General features: G+C 60.1%; 3 protein-coding genes and 1 non-coding gene across 4 annotated transcripts; all 4 read right to left on the bottom strand.

The window, feature by feature from the left end:
* Window positions 1-570: 570 nt before the first annotated feature.
* PCSK9 (proprotein convertase subtilisin/kexin type 9) lies at window positions 571-7,033 on the bottom strand. The gene is made up of 12 exons (XM_055815002.1): window positions 6,272-7,033; window positions 6,006-6,194; window positions 5,737-5,860; window positions 5,398-5,531; window positions 4,113-4,251; window positions 3,813-4,009; window positions 3,487-3,670; window positions 3,017-3,187; window positions 2,635-2,783; window positions 2,383-2,548; window positions 1,950-2,131; window positions 571-1,686 (listed from the first exon to the last, which is right to left on the bottom strand). The coding sequence occupies exons 1-12, from the start codon at window positions 6,431-6,433 to the stop codon at window positions 1,519-1,521; spliced, it is 1,965 nt and encodes a 654-aa protein (XP_055670977.1). The 5' UTR covers window positions 6,434-7,033; the 3' UTR covers window positions 571-1,518.
* A 1,371-nt stretch (window positions 7,034-8,404) lies between these two features.
* On the bottom strand, window positions 8,405-8,475 carry TRNAG-CCC (transfer RNA glycine (anticodon CCC)). The gene has a single exon. It is a non-coding gene; the product is annotated as a tRNA-Gly (tRNA).
* A 1,349-nt stretch (window positions 8,476-9,824) lies between these two features.
* BSND (barttin CLCNK type accessory subunit beta) lies at window positions 9,825-13,751 on the bottom strand. The gene is made up of 4 exons (XM_027780422.2): window positions 13,514-13,751; window positions 12,400-12,479; window positions 11,737-11,979; window positions 9,825-10,954 (listed from the first exon to the last, which is right to left on the bottom strand). Exons 1-4 carry the CDS (start codon window positions 13,688-13,690, stop codon window positions 10,669-10,671), a joined length of 786 nt encoding a protein of 261 aa, XP_027636223.2. The 5' UTR covers window positions 13,691-13,751; the 3' UTR covers window positions 9,825-10,668.
* A 1,222-nt stretch (window positions 13,752-14,973) lies between these two features.
* Window positions 14,974-22,559, bottom strand: TMEM61 (transmembrane protein 61). Its single transcript, XM_055815803.1, has 3 exons — window positions 22,470-22,559; window positions 17,901-18,311; window positions 14,974-15,518 (listed from the first exon to the last, which is right to left on the bottom strand). Exons 2-3 carry the CDS (start codon window positions 18,248-18,250, stop codon window positions 15,233-15,235), a joined length of 636 nt encoding a protein of 211 aa, XP_055671778.1. The 5' UTR covers window positions 18,251-18,311; window positions 22,470-22,559; the 3' UTR covers window positions 14,974-15,232.
* Between the last annotated feature and the right edge of the window lie 555 nt (window positions 22,560-23,114).

Below are 23,114 nucleotides of genomic sequence, written 5' to 3'. Positions count from 1 at the left end.
TCTCCTCAGGTAACGCCACACAAATTACATATTGTAGTACCAGGAGGCTGCTAATCACCAGGAAAAAAAATGAGACCCAGCTCTGATGGCTTCTGGTGCTTCTCAGCCTTTCGCTGCTGCTTTGCATCTCTCTTTAAGCATCTGTGCTTCATCTTCCTAGGGCTCCAGTGCTTACTGGCTGAAGCCCAGTGACACTAGCAACAGAAAGCACAAGGGCACGTTGCCCAAAGCTGGGCACTGTTTGTTTCCATAACTGGAAGCTCTTGTCCTACACCACTGTTTTAAAAACAAACTTCTGTTCTTGCCTGTGTATGGGACAACAAGACTCAGCCCCTGGTCTCTGTGCCGATGACAGAGCTCAGGCCAGCTGTCGGTGCTGACCTCTGAGCATGCCAGCAGTCATCCAGGGCCACCTGGTACCCCAGGCAGAGACCCGAGCCCGAGGTGGTGGCCTGTGGCTGCCTCACTAACAACGCAGAGCTCAGCTGGGGGAAAGCAGCATCCCTGCAGGGCAGGTGCCAGCTCCCCCTTCCAGACTGGTTCACTGTGGACATGTACATACATCGTATCTACCAAGCACCGGTCTATGAATTTTATTTTAAAGAGACATTTATAAAATGTTTATTGATAAAATTCAAAATAAATATTTAAGGTACAAATGTAAAAACTAAGATGCTATAAAAGCTTTTTCTTCTTCTTCCTTTTTTAAAAGGAATTACAGCTAGTTCTATGTGTTGTGGGGAGACCTGAAAGGGAAACCGTTAAAGAAACACATAACACCAGCAGATCATTAACTTTGACTTAAGAACAAACCAAAAAAAAAAAAACAAAAAAAAAAACCCACTTAACAAAGCAGTAGCTGACTGTAGCAATGCAGATTAAAATCTAATTAAACAAGCAGACTGTTTAAACTACAGCCCTTACACTTGACTAAAAAGTAAGGGAGCCTCCTAGGTACATGAGTAGGCAATTATGAAACTGCCAAAAAATGGCTAAACGATGATTTTCCAGGTGCTAAACAGCATTAGCTGACATCTAATGAGCAACTAAACAGGCAAGAAAGGAGCAATCCTCACCACAGGGTTTTTTTAGGGGTTTTTTTTGTTCTTTTTTTAAAGAAGTGGTTTTATTATATGCTGGGTCACAACACAAACAAACAGCCTCGAGACAGCTCATACAGTCAGGGGTTTTCATAGAAAAACGTGGTACAGGGTGAGGAAGGGATGAGTCCTGCGACGGGGCAGGGCTCTGGCAGCACGGGGGCTGCTCAGGGAGCTCCTGCAGAGCTGCCCTGGGTCTCAGCCCTGCTGCGTGCAAGAGGGGGATGAGCCCATACCCCACCATCAAGGCAGCCCAAGCACACAGGTCATCGGCAGCCACGTGTCAGCGTGTGGCCCATGCCGGGAGCAGCAGCTCAGACCTGGGAAAGTGCCGAGCTGGGGATGCAGCAGTGCAGCAAAGCACCCATCCCCTGAGCACCCCGGGCCAGGGCAGCCATGTCTCCAGCTCAGCCCATCCCTACTGCCGGCTCCGGCAGCAAATGGCAACGACCACAGCCGTGCTGCTGCCACGGACACTGGCTGCCACACAGGTATCATCCACGGCGTAGGCTCCCATGGTGCCGGGGCTCTGGGAATGGGCATTACAGCCCGTCAGTGTCCAGCCATCATCACAGGACACCGTCACCTAATGGCAGAAGATGTCATCCTGCATGGGTCAGCCCATCCCTGACGGTCCCTGGGGCTCAGGACGGTGTAGCCAGTGTCACACTGAGCCATGGGACCCCAGCTGGGGGAGGGTGTCCCATTACAGGTGGGCAACTGGGGGCACCAGTGAAGGCTGGGGCAGCCACAGTAAGATGCTGAAGCCAACCCAACACCCATCAGGGTGGCAGAGGGACGAGCAGAGGTGATGACACACCATGGTGGAGGAGCATGCACCATCCCTACCTTCTCTGTAGGGCCCAGGGACGTGTGCTCCTTCAGCCGGCACTCGAGGCTGGCAGCGGGGCAGCACAAGGCATGCGCCATCACCTCCGTCCTGCTGGCGCAGTGACTGGGCTCACTCCCCAGCCCCGTGATGGGTCTGCCACCGTCACCCAGCACCACAGCGGGCGAGTGGAAGCTGCACCCTGCCCAGGGGAGAGTGGCTGTCAGTGTGGAGTGGCTGCAGCAGCATCCCAGTGTACACAGGCACTGAGGGATGTCCCTGCCAAGCCCTGAGACTTCCCTGCCTCCATGCACACAGCACATGTCCCCCTCCCCATCACCCCAGCACTCACACCCACCCTTTTACCCCCCAGTCACAGTTTTACTGGAAGAAACACCCCTGACCATCAGGCTGTTGGCTCAAGGGTCTGTAACCTGCCACGTCGGGCATTACCGGTCAGCACGTGGTCCTGCAGGGAGCAGCCGGCCCCCCCAGCAGCCGGGGAGCTGGCATGGATCCGGCACTCAGCCCTGGGCCATGTGCAGCACCTGGCAATGGCGTAGACACCCTGGCCCCGGAAAGCATTGTGGGCCACGCACTGCTTCTGCCCGTCCTTCTCCTGCAGCCAGGGTGGCACAGCATCACCAGGGGTGCTCAGGGGCACCCCTCAGAGGCAGTAGTTCTGTCTTCATATGCTCTGCTCACCTCCATGTGCTCCCCCAGCCGCCTGCCACTGTGGGAGAAGCTGGAGCAGCCGAGCATCTCCTCGGCACCGGCACAGCGGGCCATGGCCGTGGCATGCCAGGTGAGCCCTGAGCGTGCCGACCACACCGAGCGGCAGTACAGCTGCTCATCTGCAATGGGGCAGGTGGCATCAGTGGCGGGGTGGGCACCCACAGCAGTACCCGGCACCCATGGCACAGACCAGGCTGCCAACGAGGGCTGGCAATGGTGCCCGGGCTGGGCTGTCCCAGGCACAGCTCGGGGAGGGACATGCCTGCCAGCGTGCTGTGCTTTCACCCAGGCACTTCTTTCCCTGGTAAGGGCAGAGCTGTGCCAGGTACCAGCAGGCAGCCAAGGCTTTTACCTGTGCCCAGCCAGACAGGCAGCCCAGCCACGCTGTTGGGGGTCTGAAGCCACTGCTCCTCAGGGAACCACGCCATGTCCATGACGTTCTTGGTGGCAAAGTGCAGGAGGCGCTGCCGGAGCTCGGCGAGGCTCAGCTGGGGCTCGGCGCTGAGCAGCACGGAGGCAATGCCTGCTGAGAGCCCGGAGGGGCACGGTGAGAACCAGGGGCAATGCAGCCACCCACACAACTCCCCTGAGCAACACAACTCAGGAGAGAGGAAAAGACATCACTGCAGCCCATGATCTGTACACGTGGGATGTGGGAGCTCTGTACAGGCTGCGGCACCCAAATGAGCCAAACGTGCCAAGACCATGGCACACAGATGTCCCCAGCACAGGCAGCCCTGATGCCCTGTGCCCACAGGGACACGTGCCCAGCAGCAGCAAGTGGAGGGCCAGCCCTGCCTGCCACCCCAGAGCCCAGCTCGCCTGCCACATGTGCAGCTGCCTGTGATGTCCCGCTCTGCGCAGTGAAGCACGTGCTGCAGTCGCTGGAGGCACCGATGATGTCATCTCCCGGGGCAAACAGGTCCACACAGTGGCCAAAGTTGGTGCCTAGGGTACCGAAGGAGGCCGGCTGGTCCTCGCTGTTGGTGGCACCGACTGTGATGACCTGCCAGGGCAGTGATGGAGGGGGCCATGGGCAGGGTGGGATGCACAGCCCCAGCCCGCTGAGCTGATGTGGCACTGGAGCGGATGACCCTGGGGAGCTGGCAGCATGTCCCTACACCTCAGGGACCCCCCACAGGCCATACCTCTGGCTCAGATGCTGGCGAGTACAGGCAGGCATCGTCCTTGTAGTTACCGGCAGCCGTGACCACCACCACCCCCATCCGTGCCATCCGCCGGCAGCCGGCGTTTAGCACACGGCTGTAGGTGCCAGCGAAGGGCAGCAGCACGACCAGCGGCACGTAGGGCTGAGCCTCCAGCGTTGCCTTGATAAACTCCAGGCCTGGGAGGGACAAGATGAGAGACAGGAAACTATCACAGGAGGGGGACAAAGCAGGGGGCTCCAGCAGAGAGCGTGCTCCTCTCTGGGGTCTGGGGCAACTCACCGATGAGGGTCCCGCTGATGGTGCCCTTCCCCTGGCAGTTCAGCACACGGAGGCTACGGACCTTGGCACCCGTGGCCACGCCGGCATCACGCCCACTCAGCACCCCAGCCACGTGTGTCCCGTGGCTGTCACACTTGACCTGGCACAGGCACCACAGTTGTACCCACCAGCCCATTGCATCAAAGTGGGTTTGCAACCCCACAGCATCCTCCCCACCCCATCCCACCCCTCGTGCTTTGCACCAGCTAAATCCCACTGTAGAACAGATCCTTAAAAACATCTTCAGGTGGCAGGAAGATTAAAAAAACCTTCCTGTGCAGAAGGAGAAACTGGCAGAAAGGACAGTGGATACAGGCAGCCCTTCCTAGGGCTGTGCTAGCTCTGGGCTCCTCCGTGCAAGCAGCGATAAAGCCATGCAAGGCAGCACTAGCACCCACCGCCAGGCACAGGCGGCTGTCCCAGCCTGTGTGGTGTGGACCTGGGTTCCCTCTTGCAAAAAGAGCTTAACACACACCTATGCCCCCCAGACAGGAGCCCTGCCCCATTCAGCCACTGCTCCAAACAGACCACACTGAGGGTCCCAACATCTCCCAGGACCACAGCTCCTGCTGCTGCATGTCCTGCCTACTGTTTCACCACAAGCCAAGTGTCCCTCTGTCACAGCACTATCCAAACCAGCCAGCTGCAACAAGGCCTTTACCATCCCATACCAGGTTAACTTCAGTAAGTAGCTCCCCCGCCTTGCCCCGGCACAGCCACCAACCCCACCCCACAAGGTTTCAAAGGTTTATCTACTGTCTGTGCCATTTCTTTATCTTCTTCAGGCCAGTCCACCCTGCTTCTTGCCTCTGCTGCCTCCAGAGTCTTCCTTCTCTGGGCTCCTCTTCCAGCTGGCCTCTCCTCATCCAGGCCCCCTTCTCCCTGCTTCTCCCAGGGCCTCTCCTTGTCTCTCCTACATCCAGGGCACTCTCTCCCCTCTGCTTCTTCCACTCCTCCGCTTCTTCCACTCCTCCGCTTCTTCCACTCCTCCTCATCCATACCCCTTAGAGCTATTTACCTACTTAGCAGGAACCAGCCACAGCTGCATATTATCCACATCAGCCAACCCACTGCCCCTGAAGCAAGCCCACAGCTGTATATTATCAATGCTAATTAACCTGCCTTCATTCCTCTAGAATTCCTCTACATCCCTCTTGTCCTTGGAAGCCCCACGAGCCTGACCAGGGTTTGGTGGGTGCAGAGGGATGCTCATGCTAGGCTGCAGCATGTGCCACTCGGGGCTCACCTGCTTGTGGAAGTGGGTGCTGTCCTCCTCAGGGATGCTCCCAAAGTCGGTCACAAACACCCTGCCCTCAATCTCCCGGTGGGTGCTCTGCACGCTAGTGTCCAGCAGGTAGATCTGCACCAGGTCACCTTTATCTGCCAGGGACACAGACAAAGGGCGGGAAGGCCACCACCATCATGGTCAACCTAGGCCACCTGGGATGCTCCCAAACTGCAGCTCCAGACCCGCAGCACCACGGGGCAGGGAGATTTCCCCATCCCCTCAAGATCAGGAGAGGGGATGGGGTCACTGGCCCTTCCCCACACCCGTGTGGTCCTCCCCCTATGACCCAGGGCTTACTGGGAGGGTTGTAGGTGCCTGAGCTGGGCTGTGGTGGCATGATCCTGCGCAGGTTCCAGGGGATGCTCTGGGCGAAAACATAGGCATCCTCCTCAATGTACTCCACATGCGGCAGCTTTAGCGCCTGCCAGGAGGAGACATGGTGCCTGGCATAGCGGCAAAGCTCCCGTTCCCCCCGAGGCTGCGGCTGCTACCCCCCACCAGTGCCACCCTGCTGCTGCCCCCCACCCTGGCCTGCCACCCTGGGACCTGTTCTCCGTCCCACACACCATGTCCAGGATGTCGCTGCTCATCTTCACCAGGAAGGCGGGCAGGAGGTGGAAGACATGCAGCAGCTTGGTCAGGTATCCCCGCCACGCTGCCCGGGCCTGCAGCTGCTGTGCCGTGCCTCGCACCTCAGCCTCGCCGCTGCCTGCCCGCAGCATCACCACGTAGCGCCCAGGCAGCCGCCACGATGCCTGTGGGGACGTGAGCGGCAGGTTTGGATTTGGGGGACACACGCCTGTGGCCACCCCAGCCACCCCATGTTCCTCACCTTGGCGGCGCGATGGAAGGCAGCGGGTCCCGACGGAGCAGCCCCGACGGCGGCTGCCCCCTCCTCGGCCGCCCCCAGGGCCAGCACCAGCTCCTCCACCAGCTCCGCTGCCCCCCGTGCCAGCACCAGCACCAGCACCAGCGCCAGCGCCCGCGGGGCCATGCCCGCCGCGGGGACGCTCGCAGCTGCCGAGCCCCCTCAAACGCACCGAGCCGAGCCGAGGAGCCAAGCGCACCCGCGGAGGAGCCGCAGCGCACCCGCGGAGCCGAGTGCAGGACCCAAGGGCACCCGCGGGGGAGCGGAGCGCACCCGCAGGGTACCCGAAGCGCACCGACGGAGGAGCGGAGCGCCCCCGCGGAGCCGAGCGCAGGACCCAACGGCACCCGCGGAGGACCCGAGCGCACCCGCGGAGGGTTCCGAGCGCACCGGCAGAGGATCCGAGGGGCACCCGCGGAGGAGCGGAGCGCACCGGCGCAGCCGAGTCCAGGAGCGGAGCGCACCGGCGGAGGACCCGAGCGCACCGGCGCAGGAGCGGAGCGCACCGGCGGAGCGGCGCGCAGGGCGGCTCGGTCTCGGCCGTGCCCGGTGCGCTGGGCGGGATCACGCCACCGCCGGCCCCGCCGGCCCCGTTACCCGCGGAGGGGGCGGGCAGGGCGCGGGGGCTGCAGCCGGACCCGCACCGCCCTCCCGCCGCTCCAGCCCCGCGCACCGCTGCGGGCCCTGGCGGGCAAAACGCCGACGCTCAAGGACTATTTCCAGAAAGGGCTGAGAGCCCCTCTGTGCCCCGGACTGGCTCGCTTCGCAGACCGAGTGCCATGAGAGCCTCTAATCCTCTTCAGGCATTTTTTACAGAGTCGTCACATGTCGCAAATATTATGTTTCTGGGAAACGGTGGGTGCCTTCCCGTGGCTCCCACTGCTGCTTCCCACCTCCTGCACCGCCGGGCACCTGTGCTGCCAACGGCCCCGGTGACCTTCGGCAAGCCCCTGCCCTGCTCTCTGCTTTTGGGGGAAATAGGGATTTTAATTTTTTTTGCTGGCTCTTTATAAGCTCCTCAGAGCTTATATGTTTGATGGGGATGTGTATGTCTTATACGGATGTGTATGACTTACATGGATGTATATGCCTTATACAGATCTGTATGTCTTACAATGATATGTATAGTTCATAGGGATGTATATGTCTTATACAGATGTGTATGGCTTATATAGATGCGCACGTTATTTTTAATGAGACCTCAAGTGGGTGCATGCGCCCTGGTTTGGGTAACTAGGGTGACACCGGACCCCATGTGCCACCCACTCTGCCGTGGTGAGCTGATGTCACCAGGGCTGGTGCCCAGCAGGCCCCTCGCAGGGACCAGGCTGGCTACTGATTTTTGGCTCAGCTTAGCCAGGCACCGCCATGTCCTGCCCTGCCACTAGTAACTGGTGCTTCAGGGCACCCTCAGGGCAGCTCAGTACTGGGGAGCCCTGACCCGAGGGGTCTCCCTCCCCCTGCAGAGTCACTTGCTTCCTTCTTGCACAGGGACAAGCTGTGTCTGAGGGAAGGATGGAGACAGCCCAAAGGGGAGGGGGTGGCAAAGGAGCAACCCCAGGGACTGGGTGTGAATATCCATCTTGGCACGACTACCCATCCCCAAGGCCTGTGCAAAGAGTGGGAGAGACCCACAGCCCCGGAGTGCTTTGGAAGGAGTGGATATATGCAGAAAAACTATTCTTTTAATGAAAAAATATTCAGAAATAGTAAAAAATTTGCACCTGGTAGAGATCCGATTCCCATCCTGGCACCCAGGGGAGCTTCCAGCAGCAGCTGCTGCAAGCCGCGGTGCCTTCCGGCGGTGTCTCTGTAAAGGGGGGGTCCTGTTTAGCGGGGAGGAAGGAGGGAGCAGAAAAGGTGACAGAGAAGACCCCAAAAAGGGGAAAGGGCACCTAACTGCCCTGCCACCCTCCAGCCCTGGGGCAGCCACGCAGCTCCAGCAGCGGGCAGGGTGATGGCGGGGCCGGGGCTCCCTGCATCCCACCGTGGCTGTAGTCTGGGGCAAAAAAAACACACGTGCGTTTGCAGGGCACTTCTGTGTGACTGAGGTGAGTTGGGAAACCACCGAGCCAGCGCCCGCCGCACGGCCTGCGCTGCACCAGCCGGGAATCGAACCCGGGTCGCAAGAATGGGAATCTTGCATGATACCACTACACCACTGGTGCGCTGCCGCTAGGACGCCGCGCGCGTCTTCAAGGCCCCGCGGCGCGGCCCCGTCCGTGCGAGCTGGATGGCCCGGCCTTCGCCGGGGGGTCCCCGCGGAGAGACGCGGGGCTGGGACCCCCCCCCCTCCCCGGGAACGCGGGGACCCTGCCCGTGGGGCGGGACGCGTGGGGCAGCGGGGGCGGCGGGGGCCTCGGGCTTCCCGGAGCTCGTAATGCCATGCAGGAATGTCCCGCTTCCCACAATGTTTAACCTCGGCCGGCGCGGGGGAGCCCAGCCCCGTGGCCCCCGCAGACTCCGTGCCTGGGGTCCTCCGGCCCGTGGGCGCAGCAAGGATGCTTCGCTGAGGGTTGCAGGGACACAAACCCAGCTGCAAAGTTGTTTTTTTTTTGGGGGGGGGGGAGGTGGCAGGGCAGGGGCTCCAGTCCTCGTCTCATCCCTCTCCCTGCCCTGCCCAAAGAAAACCCTTGGGAAAGTTACGTTTCTTTTGCCAACAGTGGCAGAGTCGCAGGACACGAGGTGGGCAAACGCTTTAGGGTCTCCACACGACTCCTGCGCTGGACAGGAGCCAATGACACAGCACGATGCTCTGCCCCGGGGAACCCTCCAGAACTCAGCAAGACTTGGCCCTGTCTGAACGGCGTCCCCACGGCCACCACTGTCCCCCCCCACCTGGCATGACAGGCAGGAGCTGAGCAAGGGTAAACAGTTGGGAAATGCTTCCTCTTGGACAGCCGCTCACGATCATGTTTAGCAAACACCAGCATCTTCGTTCCACACCCTCCTGTTGGCCATAAACACCCCGAGTGCGTGGGGCACTGCCTGCCCTTCCCCTCGCTGCCGCCGAGATGCGAAGGTGAGCGAGTGGCGCAGAAACAGCAGGAAGGGTGTCACAGGGGTGTGAAGCCCCCATGTAGAGCCATTTCTTGCACCACCCTGGATGATACCAGCAAAGCACTGCCTGGGCGGCAGGGGAGCACAGGGCGCGTCGTTTCCAGGGTTCCCATGCTCCATCCCCCTCGGGTGCCAGAGGACAGCTTTTCCCTGGCTTTTGGGCTTGTCAACACACATAAATTCACTGAAGAGCTGCTCTGCCAGCAGATAGGTGCTCCCGAGCCTCCTGGGGCCATGCCGGGCACATGCAGCATCCAGTCAGCCTTCCCAAAACAGGGCAAGGGACTCTCAGCACCCCCATCCTGATGGATCCATTGATGCTTTGATCCGAACCTGGCTGCCCTGGGGAGGCTCAGCCACGCATGTCCCCGCAGCCCCGAGCAGCCAAAGGGCAGGTGGAGGTCGCGGCTCCCGCCAGCGCTGCCATCTCTGTGTGCTGCAAACAGGCTGCGGAAAGCCGCCGTGTTCCCCTGTCGTGGTGACAAACCAGACTTAGCACCGCCAACGTGACTTGAAATGAACACTTATTATTCAGAGGGAGTTTGGGGATGGTGGGCGCCGGCATGCGAAGCCACCCGCAGCGCTGCGGCTGTTGTCACCAGCCCAGCAGAGAGAGAAGAAGTTGCCCAGAGCCACCACCCCGAGTGGCCCTCTGGAAGCCACAGCCGTCACTGGGGTTTCGGCTCAGCCGAGTCCTCCTCCCTCAGTCCCCAGTGGTGTTGGCATCTGGTCCTTGTGCAGGAAATGGGGGGCAGCACAGTCTGCCACCCCATCAACCCTCTCCTAACCTGGAGACGTGAAGGCTGCCTGGATGCTCAGGATCTACTTTTAATTCCAAGGGGGCTTTGACATGTGGAAAAAAGCCTTTGCAGACATCTCCGCCTCGTAACACCCACCTGGAGTGAATACTTGCTCACCTGCCTAAACGCTGACCCCATTTCAAGCAGCAAAGCTGATCTTTTCCCTTCCTAAGCACACCATTTAGCCCAGATCCTGCCCAGCCCAGCATCTGCACTTATCTGCGCCCACCCAAAGGGCTCTGGCCAGGGAGACCTTGTCCCCTCTGCTGCAGAAATTTGGGAGGTAGCGGTGCTCCCCTTGGGTTTTGCGGGACGGCAGCCTCCCGTGCGGCTGGGTGGGCGCCAGGGCCGCAGCATGGCACAGACAGGAGCCTGGGGGCTCCTCCACCGCTGCAGGCGCTTCGATGTCAGGGGCAGCCCCAGCCCCCCCCTTCCAGGCTGTGATGCTCACGTCCCCTCCACGAGATGAGTCTGTGCCGAGTGGCCATTCTCTCCAGGAAATCAGTTTTCAGGCTCAAAAAGGCAGTCGCTATCCTCGAGCAGAGAATCCAGCCCCTCTTGGAGCCCATAATAGAAGTCATCCTCCTCCCCAGCACCTTCGTGGGACGAACTGGGGTGTTCTCCCTGTGCTGGGGAGCTGGTCAGGGTGCAGCCGGAACGGGCAGCAGCCGGTGGGTGCCGGCCCCGTGGCACAGGGCTGCTGGGCACGGAGCCCCCCAGCGATGGCGTGTCCATGTCCTCCAGGAGGGATGCCAGCGGCGCGGCCCCCGGGGCTGTCCAGGGGGAGCTACGGGAACAGGGAGGGCTGATGGGCAGTGGGCAGCACAGGGGTTACACTAAGCACAGATGAGCTGGGGTTTCCCCTGGAGCTGGACCCAGGGCTGGCCTCAGTGTTGCTCAGCCAGCATCCCAGCATCACCAGTCCCCTTGCTGGCTGGCTGGGGAGTCCTGGGAGGGCCCCACCTCAGCCCCCCCCAATGCCTTTATGGGGACAACCTGCCTGCCAGGTTCCTTCTCCTGCCCATGGGATGAAGTAAGGGCTGCCCTCATGCTGTGCCTGTGTCCCAGGGGAAAGAGGAGCATTCCGTCCCAGCTGTAGCTGTGTTGTGGCAGAGGGGGTGCCCCAGCGCTGCACCTCGAGGGTGCACCATCACCCCCATCACCTGCAAAGTGCTTTCCAATCCCAAACCAAGCCTGGGCATCATACACAGCACCTCGTTTGAGGAACACGTACCGAGCATCTCATTTCTGTCTAAGTCTGACCAGGAACATGGAATTTATTCTGGTGAGGGACATAGTTTGTATTTATAAAATTAATAAAGGCAAAAAGCAAATTACAACCAAAGGCAATCCAGATTTCCTCCTGTTAAATATATTGGTACTGAGATTCCCCATGGGCTGAGACGCCATCTTTAGTGGGCTGGGGGTCTGGGGGTCAGTGCTGTGTGAGCAGCAGAGACCCCTCTGCCTCCTCTCCTTCCCCCATGCCTGTGGTCTGACACGCCCACACACCCCCAGTTTCACCCCACATCCCACCAGTGCCACCCGGACCCCACAGGCATCACGTACCAGCTGCCTTCTGCCTCTTCCAGCCGAGGCGCCAGCTCTTGGGGGGGGTCCCCCGCACCCCCCAGCTCTCGGTGCACCTCTGCTTTGGCCTGCACGGCTGGCTGGGAGCAGCGGCGGGGTCTGGGATGGGCCGTGGGTGGGAGTGGGGCTGAGCCCAGCGCCTGCCCCTGGGTCTGCTCGTAGGACGGCAGGCTTTGCTCGTAGGTGCTGGTGGCCTCTTGCTTGGGGCAGGCTGCAATCAGGCTGCAGGCAAAGGAGGAACAGGGTGCTGAGCAGGACCTGGACCCCCACAGAGCCGGGAGATGCTCAGAACACGCAGGCAGAGCTCCATCAGATGCTGTAGAAGCCACTGGGACCACATCCCTGCCCACACCAGCAGCAGGGCCGGAAGGTCCTGGCAGGGGGCTGCCCGCAGGAATGCAGCTGGGTGCTTGGCATCCCCCAGCATCACTCCAGCTCCGGCATCACTCAGCCAGCCCCTGCCTCCCCCACCCCAGGGAGGGAGACCCTGCTTGTCATGTTTTCCTGCAATGGATGCAGTTGTCCCCAGTGCCAGTGTGCTCCGACGCTGCCCTTGTCCCCGGGGGCACGCAGATAACTGTGTACAGATGAAAGCGCCTGCCAAAAGGGAAACTGCAGCTGGGGCTGGGTGCTGGGACCTACCATGTGTCCCCCTCCGGCAGAACGATGGATTTGTGGTCCAGGAACTGCTCAGCCTCAAGGTTCACAGGAATGAACGTTATCTGGGAGGAAAAAGAAAGGCAGAGCCAGGGGGGCTGCGCTGGGCATCACGGGGACTCTCGGCCCTCCTGGCAAAAAGGCTGGAGTGTCCCTTCAGCTGGGTCTGGGGCCTTTTCCCAGCACGTTTGGTTGTCTTGCTTGGAAATGTTTTTTTGGGGGAAATCAGTAAGGGATTGAATGAACCCAGCCCAGCCCCGCTCTCAGTGCGTTGTCTCCAGTGGGGACATGTGTGTCCCCAAGCTTGGGGGGATCCCAGGGCCCATGGGGGAGGTCGGTGGCCAGGGACAACACTGAGGGTTCCCTAAGCATGGTGACAAAGCCACATCTCCCTCCTCGCTGGGGCTGAGCTTGGCTTTGGGGGGAGCTGGGGTCAACTTCACCCTGTCCCAGGGCACCCAGCTGGTCCCCAGTCCCGGGGTCCCGTGCACCAGCTCACATTTTGGGGTGCAGCCAAGATGTGGCCAGGCCACCCAGTAGTGCCCAGATCAGCACCACAGCCGCTCTCTCCTTGGAAAAAAGCCTTTTCTGCCAGCTCTGTTTCCCGGGGCAGGGACGCGTGGCTGTCCCGGCACACCAGCAGTGCCCTCTGCCAAGGAGACCGGCAGGTGAGGGCTGCACTCGGGGGGGCCGGGCCCCTCCGGACCCCCACAGCCCCTTCTCTGAAGTCCCGGGAGCCCGCCAAGCCCCCATCCCCCACAGCTGCAGGGAAGGGCCTGGTTTGGAGGGGGTTTGTATGGGAGCTGATCTCCTTGGGCTTACTCCTGGCTGCCCGCTTGGAAGCAAAGCTCGGGGAGATGCAGGGCTGTGGAGGGGGGGGCAAGGAAGCAGGGACACATCCTGAAGGCATCAGCAGGGAGGAATAGCAGGGCATGAGCCTCCCAAACCAGCACCCCCACTCCAAATCACCCCAGCAGGCTTTCCCCCAGAACATGCCACTACCCCACTCCTGAGGCTACACGCTCACAGCAGCTGAAGCCCCCAAACCCAGCTGAGCCCTCGAGCCCCCCAAGGCACGCGGTGGCAGGATGGCCCCTACCTTCGGGTAGCACTGGCACATGCTCCAGGTGATGCCCACAGCTATAAGCAGGACACCCAGGGCGCAGAAAGTGATGTAGATCTGGGGCTTTTCCACGCTCATGATGAACATCCCCGTCATCACCAGGAAGAAACCCAGCATGATGAACCCATAACGAAAGGTCTTGTCCTCCGCCATGGGCACCAGGTGGGAGAGGCGGGGGAGGAGAGATGCCGGGAAGCCCGTGTACCTGCGGCTGCTGCCCACTGAGCACACCTCCAGGGTAAGGCGAGGAGTGGAGGCTGCCAGGGGCTGAGGAGCAGCTGCACGTTGAGCCTGGTCCTGCCCAGGGCTGAGCCAGCCAGTTTTTAATGGGTTTGTAATGAATGCAAACACCAACCCACTGTTCACACTCCAGTGAAGCTGCCCAGCACGTGTCCGGGTAACCTTCCCTGCAGGCACACGCAGCTGGACCCCATGCCTGGGGGAGGGATGGGGAGGGAGAGGGGGGCATGTCGGCAGAGATGGGGACCTGGAGAGCAGCTGATCCCACGGGACTTTCCCAGCCCTGGGGGCTGGAGCTGGACTGGCTGGCAGAGCCCCAAATAAGTGGGGTGCCAGGGAACAGCAAGTTTTCAAGAACGGTGGGGCTGCTGAGGGAAAGAGGGAGCGCCCTGGGGTCTTTCTGGGAATAGCCCCCTCCTCGCTCCAGCTGGGTACTGGGGAACAACCGATGGGGCAGCAACCAGGCTGTGAACTGGGGGCTAAAGCTGGAGCGGTGTTGGTCCACCCAGGGGGAACGAGGACAGAGCATCCCTGTGCCCTGTGTTTGCTTAAGATGGAGCTGGGATGTTAAAAAGTGTCGCCTTCCCCCACCCCACCCCGCCCCCATCTGATAGCCAGACAGTGGCGGTGGCTTTAATTAACCTTCATGTTGTTCCCTTGCTTGCCTGCCCACCTGGGAGCACATATACCTGGCTTACAAAAAATAATATATTATACTAAAAACAATATATTACATTCGGCTGTGGCTCCACGGCCGCTCTGCAGCCCTGCAGGGGGCCCAGGGCACCCCCTTATTTCGGGGGATGGAGCAGCCCACACACAGTTGGCCTTTCCCCTGGGCAAGGCTGCAAGCCCGACCATGGTGGGCAAGGAGGGGGCTGTGCTGCTCAGGGTGTCTTTTTATAGGATGCTGCCTGAAATGCCAAGTGCACTCAGCTGCCCTGAACGCACGCACGAGCCACTGAACATCTCTAAAGCAAATGAAGTGAAGCGTGGGAAGGCAGTTTGCGCAGAAAGCAAGGTGGAAGGGATGGAGATGTGGCTGGAAGGAGCATTGAAAAGGCAGAGGAGAGAACGGGGTGGCACGGAGCTGGTTTTTTCTCTGGCCAGACTCCTCTTTCTTCGCTGCAGCTTTTATTATACAGCTCTTGCTTTGAGTGGGCAGCCCCTGGCCTGGTATGGGCTCCCCAGGGTGGGTCAGCGCAGGGAATGCAAAGCATCTGCAACCAGCAGTGGTTTTATTAAAAATACAAATGCCAGTTACCCCCACCTTCCAAACACATTGCCCACAGGACCCGCAATCCCAACAACCCCGGAACGATCGCTTGGAAATCCAGACAGACCCTCGCCCCTTCTCACCCACCCTCCTCTCGCCCCTGCAAAGGAAGTGGCTCAGTTTAAAGCCGAGGGACTGGGCAGCCACCCCCAGAGTCCCAGCCCCATGGTGCCGCCAGCTCAGACGCCCCGGACACTGATGTTTTCATAGCTGGGGGGAGGCGTTGCCTGCGGCTCCCCGGGGTGCTGGGTCTCCAGCCAGGATGGGCTGGGGCGGAACAAGGCGCTGTCGGAGCAGCTGCGCCGGCGGCTGCCCTGCCAGCTCTCATCCTCCTCCAGGTAGCGGTACAGGGGCGGCGTGAACTCCTCCTTCCTCTGCGGGGGCTGGACATAGGCTGGGGCACCATGGGCAGGTCTGCAGGTCAGGGCTTCTTCGTAGGTGGGGATGGCACTGGCATCCCAGGTGCTGCGAGGGAAGACAAAGAAACCCAGCAGCGCACTCTGTCAACTGGAGCATCCCAGCACACAACAAGTGGAGCACCCCAGCCCTTGTCAACAAGAGCATCCCAGCACCCAACCAACTGGAGCATCCCAGCACCCATCAACTGGGGCACCCTAGCCCTTGTCAACGAGAGCATCCCAGCACCTGACCAACTGGAGCATCCCAGCACCCATCAACTGCAGAATCCCAGCACCCCATCAACCCCATTGGCTGGAGCATCCCTAAGCATGATAGACACATGTATGCTGGGGACAGCACGCAGGCAGGTTTCGCGTGCCCAGGGTCAAGGGAAAACCATGTCAGCTGCTTCCCAGCACCAGGAGGGTGGGGAGCCATGCAGGAGGAAGGGCACGGTCCATCAGACCTTGTGACAAGGCAACACCGCCCAGTTCCCACTGAGTTTATTAACCCCTCGCCCAAGGAGAGGCAGGACAGCCTGGTAAGGCAGCCTCGAAGAGCTGCCGCCGCCGGTGTTAAGGGCTACAGCTGCAGGTGCAAAATACTGCAGAGCAGCAGAGGTGCTGGCTCTTGAGACATCTGCCCCCCATTCTGCACCTGCATTCTGCATTTGGGGTCTTTCCACACCCCAAAAAAGGCTTCCCACGGGCAGAAGAGCATCCTCATCATCTACCTGACCGCCAGCTCACCCCCTGCAGCACAGGCGCTGCCAGAAGCTGAGCAACCAGTTGGGCACGAGCAGCCAGGCAAGAGCCAGGCATCCCGGTTCAATGCAGTCACACCTCACCCTCACGCCCGCCGGAGCCCTCCATGCACCGGCCCAGCCTGGTGCCGGTTCCAGCAGCGCTTTGCTCAGCAAACGTGGCTTGTGTACAGGGAAAACCGCTGCCCAACCTTTGCCCTGCGCCTGGCCCCGCTCAGAACCCTGCAACACGGTGCAGCCCCAAAGCCAGGAGGGCTTTGAAAGCAACCCATCTCTGCTTGTTTTTGCAGATGAAAACCCAGTGCAGCACACTCGGGGAGTCTGCGGGCATCAGAGGGGCACAGCTGGTCCAAAGGGAAAGCTGCAGTGCTCCGCAGGGATGCCCCCATCCTGAACTTGGCAGCCCCCTGTCCCAGACCTACCGCCCTGGGTATCTGTGCCGTGGCTTTTGCCAAACAGCCTCAGCTTGCCAAGGCATGCTGCCTTGGAATGTGGAGCGGGGCATTTCTCCCAGCTCAGGATGCTTTGCTGCATGAATGCCAGCACAGCTGGGGCTGCAGGAGCTGCAGTAGCACCAGCAGTGCCAGGACACTGCCTTCCCGTCCGGTGTGGGATCTGGGACCTCAAGGAAAGGGACATTCCCTGCTGGGACACAGCAAAGCCCTGCATGGCAGGAGGAAACCCCCCCAGACTACTCAGACAGGCTCACGATCTCACCCCCAGATATTCAGATGGGCACCAAAACCCCCAGAGGACGAGGAATGTGCCTCCCGCCTAACTGAATTTTTACGGTTTTATGTTCTGAAGAGTTTCTTTTAATGCTGCTTTTCCCCAGAGCCTGATTTATGCTGGAGCCAAGATCTTTGCTGTGACCCCATAAAACAGCACTGGGAAGGGCTGGCTGGCTCGACTTCCACAGCAGTCTCTGGAAAAAAAAAACCCTTTTGATCAAGAGTCTTTTAAATTAAGAAGGGGGAATAAATCTCTGGCTTACACAGGAAGAGTCTGGGACCCAACAAGCAGCAGTGGTGTTCAGGGTGAGCCGAGGGGTCTTTCCACACCCCAAAAAAGGCTTCGCAGGATACCCTGCCTACACTCCCATCTCAATGCCAATCCGAGGATTATTTTCCTTTGTTCCATTTAACTCCCTTTTAACATGGATTTTTCTTCCAGTAAAGACAGCATAAACCCCCTCATCCTCACAGAGCACTGCAGAGCTGCGGCACCGGGAAAGCTTCAGCAGCTGGAGGTCTAGATGACACCACCCCTCCCTCCAAATCCAGACCTTCTGCCAGAAAACCAATGTGGTCTTCTGCTCAGTGGCTCTGCTAAGGAGATGTCTGCCTTGGCCTGGTGACAGCCCCACAGGGCAAGGACAGCCATGTGCCACTGAGCTGGCCGTGGGAGCAGCCAGTGTGGCGGGCACGGAGGGTGCCTGCGGGGAGGGGGGCGCAGGGGCTTGGGCAAGGGTTGACACTAATGAGCAAGAGCATCTGCTCCAGGAGCAGGAGGAGAGCGCAGGACAGGGTCTGAGCAACAGCCGGCAGTGCAGCAGCGTTACTGCTCATCCCAGCTTGCCAGCGAGCAAGCCTGAGAACAGGCTTATGTACGCAGCCGTGCCGGAGCGCTCAAAGCCACCCTCGACTTCTTCCTACCCAAGCACCGCACAGAGATGTGGCACCCACCTGCAGTTCCACTTCTCCAGAGGCTCCGCGGTGAAGTACTGCAGGTCCCTGGGGAAATGGTACTGGTAGCGGCGGGAGACCACCCTGGCATTGGCCTTCACGGACCAGAGGAGCCCGAAGAGGAGGAGGATGCCACCGATGCCGCAGCAGAAGAAGCTGACGGAGCGGAGCAGGGCACTGGAGGAGGAGCTGGGAACAGCCTCAGCTTCTCGGGGAGGCAGGAGGCGAGCCCCGCTGCCAGACGGGGAGCCCACCTCCCCGTCGCTCCACCAGGCAAAGCACAGTGTCCCCGTCACCAGCAGCACGGCCCCGGTGATGGTCATGCCGTAGCGGAAAGATGCAGCTGCCATCCTTCGGAGGGAGGTTTTAGGGGGGGAGAAGAGCGAGACAAGGCATGAGAGAGCCCACGTCCTGCAAGACAAGAAAGGGTTTGAGCAGGACAAGGTCATGGAAGAGCCGCCAGAGGAGAAAACTACTGAGCGAGGACCTCTCTGGGGATTGCACAATCTTTAGCGCCTTATTATTGACTATCAGAAGGGGCACTTCCACCATCTCAGATGAAAGCCCTTCAGCACAGCAAAGTCAGCTGCCAGTTTGGACCCATACATTTCCCAACAGCCTCATAAAAACATCCTCATTTTCAAGAAACAACGGAAGCAGGATGGAAACCCCAGCCAGGGGAGCTATGGAGGCGGCTCCGGGGATTTGCATAGCTCTTGTCTTCGGGTTTTATTCCAGACTGCTTCCCCAGCTCGGAGGAATGCCAGCTGGGTTTCTGATCAAAGCAAGGCTTATGGAAGAGGTTAGGGAGAAGGACATTAATTTAAGATGTCATCGCTTCCAAATTATCAGCACACATGTTTTCTCCTCTGAAACTGGAGTTAAATCAGTCCCATGGTGACAGTGGGTGGCTGGCACCACTGCTCGAAAGCCAGCAGCCCAGGGGAATTGGGGCTGCACTGCCTCTTGCTTTCTCAGGGAAAAGAGCCAAGTACCACCTCTGAAAGTCACAGAGCTGCTATTTCGGGGGGGGGGGGGGGGAAAACCCCTCAGATGCTGGCAACCCAGAGAACCTCACCTAGGGATGGCTCCTCAGGCACTGAGTGAGCGGTGACCCCAGTGAGCTCAGCCGTCACTGCTGGAGCCTGCAACAGCTGCACTCCCTGCGGCCACCAAGCTCAGGGCAAGGATGGCAGCAGAAATCCACCTGTATCTCCGTTCAAAGTCAGGAATGTGCTGGGATGCAAGCTAAACCCTCGGAGAGGGTATGACCTACTGCTGAGGGGGGTGTTTCTGCTATGCTGGTAAGGGGCGGCTGAGGCAGCAGACCACTGAGATCTACGAGGCTCTTACTGACCCAGCTGTGACGTCCCATTTTGAGACACTCCAGAAGCAGAGAGGGGCTTCAGGTTATTCTGAAGGTGGGGTAAATATCCTGACGCTGGAGGAGCCTGCTCAATCTTCACCCAAAATGAGCTTTGGCACACAAAATCTTGCATCCCTGGGTCAGCTCCAGTGCACACTTCCTCACCTCCCCGGGGCGACTGATCCTGCAGGTGCTACCACCACCTTCACCGTCCCTACCAGGGTGGTCTGGGGTTGGTTGGGCAACCAAGGAGATGAGGCAGTGCCACACGTTCCTGCTTGGTGGCACCTCTCAGCTAAATGTCATGTGCTGAGAGCAACTGTCCTCCCCTGGTGAAGGAAAATTTGGAGAGGGGGAGCTGGTTTCTGGCCTCTGTGGGGCTCTCACTCCCCCTCACTTTCTCCAGCAAAGAGCAAGCATCTGCTCCCTGGGCTTGGGGATCCCCAGGCCCCAACTAACGAAACAACCAGGGAGGCAGAGAGGTCCCACCACGTCCTCTCTGGCCCTGCTCATGCCCAGCAAGAAGATGCAGGTTCAGCTCCCACTTTTTGATGGACAAAAAGCTTTGGACCATGTGAGAGTTAAGCACTAGCACCCTCTTACAGATTCAGTCCTGGGTGACTCCTCTGTGAGGGCTTCTCGTGGTGGCAGTGCCGGCAGAGAGCCTGCACACTGGGGAACAGCCAGGACGGAGATGGGACTCAAGCTCAGAGGTGGATAGAAAGCTGGATAATCCGCACTCAGCCCCCACCTCTACCTTCACCACTTTGCCCATAGGTCAGTAAAAATGATCTGATGGCTTTAGTCTCCATTCCTCCAGGCACAGCTTGCCTTCTACAGCAGGGACTTAAATTGTACCCTGTGATCTGGAAGAGCCGAGCCAAGGGAGGCTCTGGAAGAGCCTAGGCAGGGAGCAGAAGTCCAGCACAGACTCAGTGGGATCAATGGCGGGTGCGATTACATTATTTCAAGCCATTATTTATCAGATGGGCCCACTACATGGAAACCCAAATTACTTTGTAGTGAAAGAAATGCCATCTGATCTAATCTACATTTAATGAAGGAATCCGATGAGAAGTGAGCTTTAGGAAACCTGTGGCAAGGCTGCTGGACCGGGAGCCCCAACAACACACTCCAGTTCTCGTCTTGTGGTCACAAGCCCAAATTGCTGCCCGGGCTGGTGATGGCCAGGGATCCCCAGCAGCAGTGCAGTCACCCACCGGGAAGGAGGTGGCGTTCCTGGGCTGAGAGGAGGCAGAGCTTCCCTCCACGGCAATGGGACATGACAACGGGACATGTTTAGATGCTACCCCCCTGAATGGCAGGGGCTTGGCTGAGCTGAGACAGAGAAGGGACTGTTAGGGACTGGTTAGAGATGCTACGATATGCTCTTAGGGATCAGCATCCTCTAACTCACCACTGAACACAAGCAGGACGTAGCAAACAAGCTGGGCTCATGCTGCCTTGCAGCAGTGAATGTTCAGGAGAGCGCAAGGACCCTATTGACCTGTGAATCCAGCTCCTTTTGAGAGCATTGCATTTTCCTGGAAAATTTTCAGCCAACATTATTTGGAAAAAAGACCCACAACCAAAAAACCCTACAGCAAAGCTCTCAATCCAATGGGTCACTCCAAACCGAAAGCCTGGATTGAAACAGCACCAAGAGTTGAAATGTTCAGCTCCTGCCATCAACACTCTTCTCATTTTGGGGTCAGCCTAGCTGGGTTTGGGAAATGCTGTGATTCCCCTGGTGAGGTTTGGGAGATGCTGCGATTCCCCTGCTTGGGCACAGGGATTTTTGCAGCCCCTGGTGCTGCACACATCTGGGAGGGGTAGCAGTGAGGGGGAGGCAGGCATGGAGGGAAGGCGGAGAGCCTTTGGGAGGTGATGGATTGACAGCTCAAGAGAATAAACTCTTCTCTCTTGACAAAACCAGTGCAGCGCGAGGAGCAACGCAAAACGCTCCTCCAGCCTACCCGGCACGTGCTCCCACAGCGCGTGTGCGGGGGTGGCTCCTCCGCGCTGGGTGACGCTGCCATTGCACCGTCCCCTTGCCAAATCCCCTCTCTGGCTGGCACAGCTCTCCCGAGCCTCTTTAAAAGACTCACAATGTTTTTCTCAGCCCCACCAACTGCTGGAAGAAGAGGCTGAAGGAGCAGGGGCAGGAAGCAAGGTGTGAGGCCAGGGCAGGACCCAAGTGCCCGCTCCCCAAGCCTGCCCCTGGCTCCGCTCCCAGGGCACTCAGCATCCCGCACGTCAGGTCTCCCGGTGAGCATTTCCAGCCCAGGTTTCCATGGAGGGGCTTCCCCTCTGAAGATGGCAATTGCCAGCTCCCAAACACCCATCTCCACTCACCGAGCCACCCTGACATTTTGTTCTGCCCCGTCTCCTCCTCTGACCTGCTCTGAAATAGCCTTCCCAGGGAAACAGATTTGCACATTTCATGTACAAGCAGATACGAATGTTAATAGTTTACATAGTTCCAGTAAGATGCTGAGAATAGCATCCCCCATATAAAGTTATGCAGATGGTGATTCATAGGGTCTACCAAGCATTACTCAGAAAACCACTCTTATCGAGCAACACAAGAATCGAAAAGAGTTTTGAATCTCTCCCACCGCCATCACCCAGAAAGCCACCTCCACACCCCGTCCCTCCACAACGCCGGCAGCCTGTCCTTCCACACCACATGGGCTGGAGACCTTTAACCACGCACAGACGTGCCAAGAGAAACGCCGGGGAGAGACGTGCTGAAGTGCAGGCGTGTCATTAGGCAGATTGCTCCCTGCCTTTATCTGAATTTGCTGTTATAAGGATGATTATTGTTATCATCAGTAGTAGTCAGGGGGTTGGTGCCCATCCAAACCACAGCAGTAACGACGCTTTCGTAGAGCGCCCGAGAAGCACCTGTGCGGCAGCCCCCCAGAGGCAGGTGGGGATGGAGGGGAGCCCTCGTGGAGCCCTGCAGCCCCCCAGCTCCCAGGCCCCGTGCCCCCAGCAGGGCTCAGCCGCCGCTCCGGCCGCCCCGACGGCCGCGACGCCTGCACCCGCCGTCCCCTCTGTTGAAGCGCCCGTCGCCCGGTGGCAGCCCCGGGACACCCGTCCCCGCCGCGGTCGGTGCCCCCGGCCACCTCTCTGGCAAAGCGACAAGCCGGAGGGGTGCCCGTGCCCCCTTCGGCCCCCGGCCCCGCCGCCGTACTCACCCGCCGCCGCCAGCCCCGCTCCGGCCGAGCGGCGGCTCCGCGGAGCCCGTCCCGCGGGGCGGGCGGGGCGGGCGGGGCCGGGGGCGGGCGGCGGCGACGGGGCGGGCAGGGCCCCAGCGCTCCCCCGGCACGGCACGGCACGGCACGGCACGGCACGGCACGGCACGGCACGGCACGGCACGGCGGGGGGCGGCTCCGCCAGCTCCCGGCTCCGCGCAGCGCTGCTCCGCTCCCGTCCCGTCCCGTCCCGTCCCGTCCCGTCCCGTCCCGTCCCGTCCCGTCCATTCCCTCCCGTCCCGTCCATCCCGTCCCGTCCCGTCCTGTCCATCCCGTCCCGTCCCGTCCATCCCCTCCCGTCCCGTCCCGTCCCGACCCGTCCCCTCACCTCCTCTCCCCTCCCGTCCCGTCCATCCCGTCCCGTCCCGTCCCTCCCGTCCCGTCCCGTCCCGACCCGTCCCCTCACCTCCTCTCCCCTCCCGTCCCGTCCATCCCGTCCCGTCCCGTCCCGTCCCCTCCCGTCCCTCCCGTCCCGTCCCGTCCCGACCCGTCCCCTCACCTCCTCTCCCCTCCCGTCCCGTCCATCCCGTCCCGTCCCGTCCCGTCCCGTCCCTCCCGTCCCGTCCCCTCCCCTCCCGTCCCGTCGCG

Source organism: Falco peregrinus, chromosome 10, assembly GCF_023634155.1.
Source record: "Falco peregrinus isolate bFalPer1 chromosome 10, bFalPer1.pri, whole genome shotgun sequence".
Lineage (NCBI taxonomy): Eukaryota > Metazoa > Chordata > Aves > Falconiformes > Falconidae > Falco > Falco peregrinus.
This window is presented reverse-complemented; position numbering and strand designations above follow the sequence as displayed.

Coding starts and splice junctions, on each gene's coding strand:
- TMEM61 (XM_055815803.1), bottom strand. CDS start 18,250: ATGGCAGCTGCATCTTTCCGCTACGGCATGACCATCACCGGGGCCGTG. Junction 15,519..17,900: donor CTGGAGAAGTGGAACTGCAG/GTGGGTGCCACA, acceptor CTTCCCTCGCAG/CACCTGGGATGCCAGTGCCA.
- BSND (XM_027780422.2), bottom strand. CDS start 13,690: ATGGCGGAGGACAAGACCTTTCGTTATGGGTTCATCATGCTGGGTTTC. Junction 12,480..13,513: donor TGTGCCAGTGCTACCCGAAG/GTAGGGGCCATC, acceptor TTTTCCTCCCAG/ATAACGTTCATTCCTGTGAA. Junction 10,955..11,736: donor GAAGAGGCAGAAGGCAGCTG/GTACGTGATGCC, acceptor CTGTTCCCGTAG/CTCCCCCTGGACAGCCCCGG.
- PCSK9 (XM_055815002.1), bottom strand. CDS start 6,433: ATGGCCCCGCGGGCGCTGGCGCTGGTGCTGGTGCTGGTGCTGGCACGG. Junction 6,195..6,271: donor CCTTCCATCGCGCCGCCAAG/GTGAGGAACATG, acceptor ACGTCCCCACAG/GCATCGTGGCGGCTGCCTGG. Junction 3,188..3,486: donor GGCAGCTGCACATGTGGCAG/GCGAGCTGGGCT, acceptor GGCTCTCAGCAG/GCATTGCCTCCGTGCTGCTC.